The sequence below is a fragment of the Penaeus japonicus genome, unplaced genomic scaffold (assembly GCF_977035675.1).
Source record: "Penaeus japonicus unplaced genomic scaffold, GWHDUDI00000001_assembly GWHDUDI00000038, whole genome shotgun sequence".
NCBI lineage: Eukaryota > Metazoa > Arthropoda > Malacostraca > Decapoda > Penaeidae > Penaeus > Penaeus japonicus.
In genome coordinates this window covers 7,550,551-7,553,050 of record NW_028234440.1, presented here as the reverse complement: position 1 = coordinate 7,553,050, position 2,500 = coordinate 7,550,551, and the positions used below count along the sequence as shown (strand labels likewise).

At 39.3% G+C, this 2,500-nt stretch overlaps 1 protein-coding gene across 1 annotated transcript in view; it reads right to left on the bottom strand.

The window, feature by feature from the left end:
- The window catches only part of LOC122259452 (uncharacterized), a 2,208-nt gene extending 1,881 nt beyond the window's left edge, over window positions 1–327 (bottom strand). Inside the window, exon 1 of the mRNA XM_043026222.2 lies at window positions 210–327. Within this exon, the coding sequence (XP_042882156.2) occupies window positions 210–215 (6 nt within the window). The 5' untranslated portion in view covers window positions 216–327. The remainder of the gene's footprint in view (window positions 1–209) is intronic.
- Between the last annotated feature and the right edge of the window lie 2,173 nt (window positions 328–2,500).

The window sequence follows — 2,500 nt, the reverse complement described above, 5'->3', positions numbered from 1 at the left end:
TCAGCTCACTAGCATACGTGTGGGTACTTTCAGGAGAAATCGTTATTGCAGTTATATGAAATACCTTCAGACCATTTTCTCTGAGTATCGAAACTCCAATTTCTTTCGGAGGGAGATAAGAAAACATCCATATCAAACATTTCCATCAGAGTTATTTCTCTGAATAACAGAACACCGCAGTCTTCTCGAAACTTCGCCGAAATACTCACCCTCATCGCTGCGGAGACGAAGCCTATGAATGCACTCTCTATCAGCAACGGCCTTGCTTATATACTGAAGCTGGCGGTCTAAACCCCACCTACAGTAACTCCTCCTCTTCTAACCCTCCCACATAACCCTCACCACTCGCATAACCTCAAACCTCCCTCCACATCCCTGGTTCCCTTCCCCATCCTCCCCCGTTCCCCAATCCCTTGTCATATCCTACCTCCTTCCCCAGCTCCCTCTATCCTCACTCCCCCTCCCCCCCCCCAACTCATGATTAGGGGAAATCCCACACCGATACCATGGATCTCACCTCATGGAAATTTTGGCCTCTAGCCCTCGGTAACAGAACAGACACGTCGAGAGAAACGAAACGAGAAGAGTAAGAAATTGAAATAAACAGATTGCATAGAGACTTGATCCGTGATGCTAAGGTGGTTGCAAATTGTCATGAAGTGGGATCGTTTAGTTCTTCCGAGGCCTTGGATACTGGCGTTACACCTTGCAAGAACTGAGTTCTGGCACAGAACCGTTTGCATCAGTCTAGGCTGCACAAGACTGCTGTTTTGTTTTTTTGTTTTCTACGATCAAATTTGGAGCCAAAAAATCGTTTAACACTAGACCCAGGTTAAGGGACTCGCCATACCCCCATTAAAGAGGGAGAAATATATAAACATTATCACAACATAACTGACATTATTGCCATAACCCAAGCTTTCACAAGTAAGTGCAACACAAGAAGTGGTTCCTCGCACACGCCTTCGGAGAGATCATAACTTAACTATTTATTACACGTACTGTCTACGTAAAAAAATATATAAATAGAGGATAGACAATAAGTGGGAGAACATAATATGAAAAGGAAATAACCCTGTTCAGTAAATTTATAACAAGGGCAATATCTTCCCCCAGAAAGAACAAAATGCGAAGAGAAGAGGCTTAGTCACGAGAAAAAATGCACTCCGTCTCTAGATCATGACCTTCAAGGGCGCTTGCTCAACTCTGCAGCTTGATTTCCGAAACAGGATTCGAGACCTTAAAAAATACAACACACTCAGACAAAGCAGGGTCTCACTTCACATTCAACTTTGCAATGTCTTTATTGCAAATCCATAAGCGATTATATTTCATACATTTGAAAGACAAATTAGTGAATGAGTTATCGATAAATATGCAAATCAGCCAAATGCATCAAAAGGCGTAAATTAACTGGACAGTTCACACATACTGGTTCATCTGCAGGTGGGATTGATTAACTAATGACTGTAATCTCTCTTAAAGGTGAGTGTTTATTCGCTTATAAGTGTTGCTGATAATGTTAAAGAAGAATGTGTTACTTACGAAGCAGTAGATTGTTTTCCATATTTATTTCTTTATCGTAGTCCCTATTTCATTTACTCTCACTCTTACTCACTACGTCTGTATCATTCTCTCTTTCTCCCTCCCTTTATCAATCTCTCTCTCACTATGTCTGTATAATTCTCTCTTTCTCTCTCTTGTTCTCTCTCTCTCTCTCTCTCTCTCTCTCTCTCTCTCTCTCTCTCTCTCTCTCTCTCTCTCTCTCTCTCTCTCTCTCTCTCTCTCTCTCTCTTCAAGTGTGTGTGTGTGAATGTTTGTGTGTGTGTGTGTGTTGACGAGTGAATCAAGTCAAATTGAATTATATCATAATAAAAGACATTAGTTTCCTACTTTCATGCAAATTATTGAAGCTTTGTAGTAAACCCGAAGCAATATATATATTTTTACTTCTGTCGCGAGTAACTTTCAAACTTGAATGATGGTTTTCACAATTGATGATTTCCAATGCCCAATTTTGGCATTTATGTATGTTTGATGTTTTTATCTCCTACCTGGCCTGCGCATCTCTAATTGACGTGTAATGTATTGCGTTAATGGAATGCTAATACTGTGAAAGTAGCTTATATATTTTGTGCATTTTTATATACTATATCATATTATAATCAATGAATCCATGCAACAAGGATTTTTTTTTTTTTTGGGGGGGGAGAGAGGGAGCGTAATCCTAAAATTTATTTCTGATTTAAAAGCAACAACAGACCCAAGCAACATTCAATTATGGCCTTTTACTATAGATCTGCGTTTAGTGTGTGGGCTATAACAGTTATCATAACCACATTGATCATAAATCATTTGAATGGGAAGACGGAAAGAAAATTATCTCTAAGAAAAAGGGAGATAATTTTATTCTAGAACACCCATTTCTTAGTTTACAATGAAATATTGATTCAGTGTGTGTATGTGTGTGTGTGTGTGTGTATGTATGTGTGTGTGTATA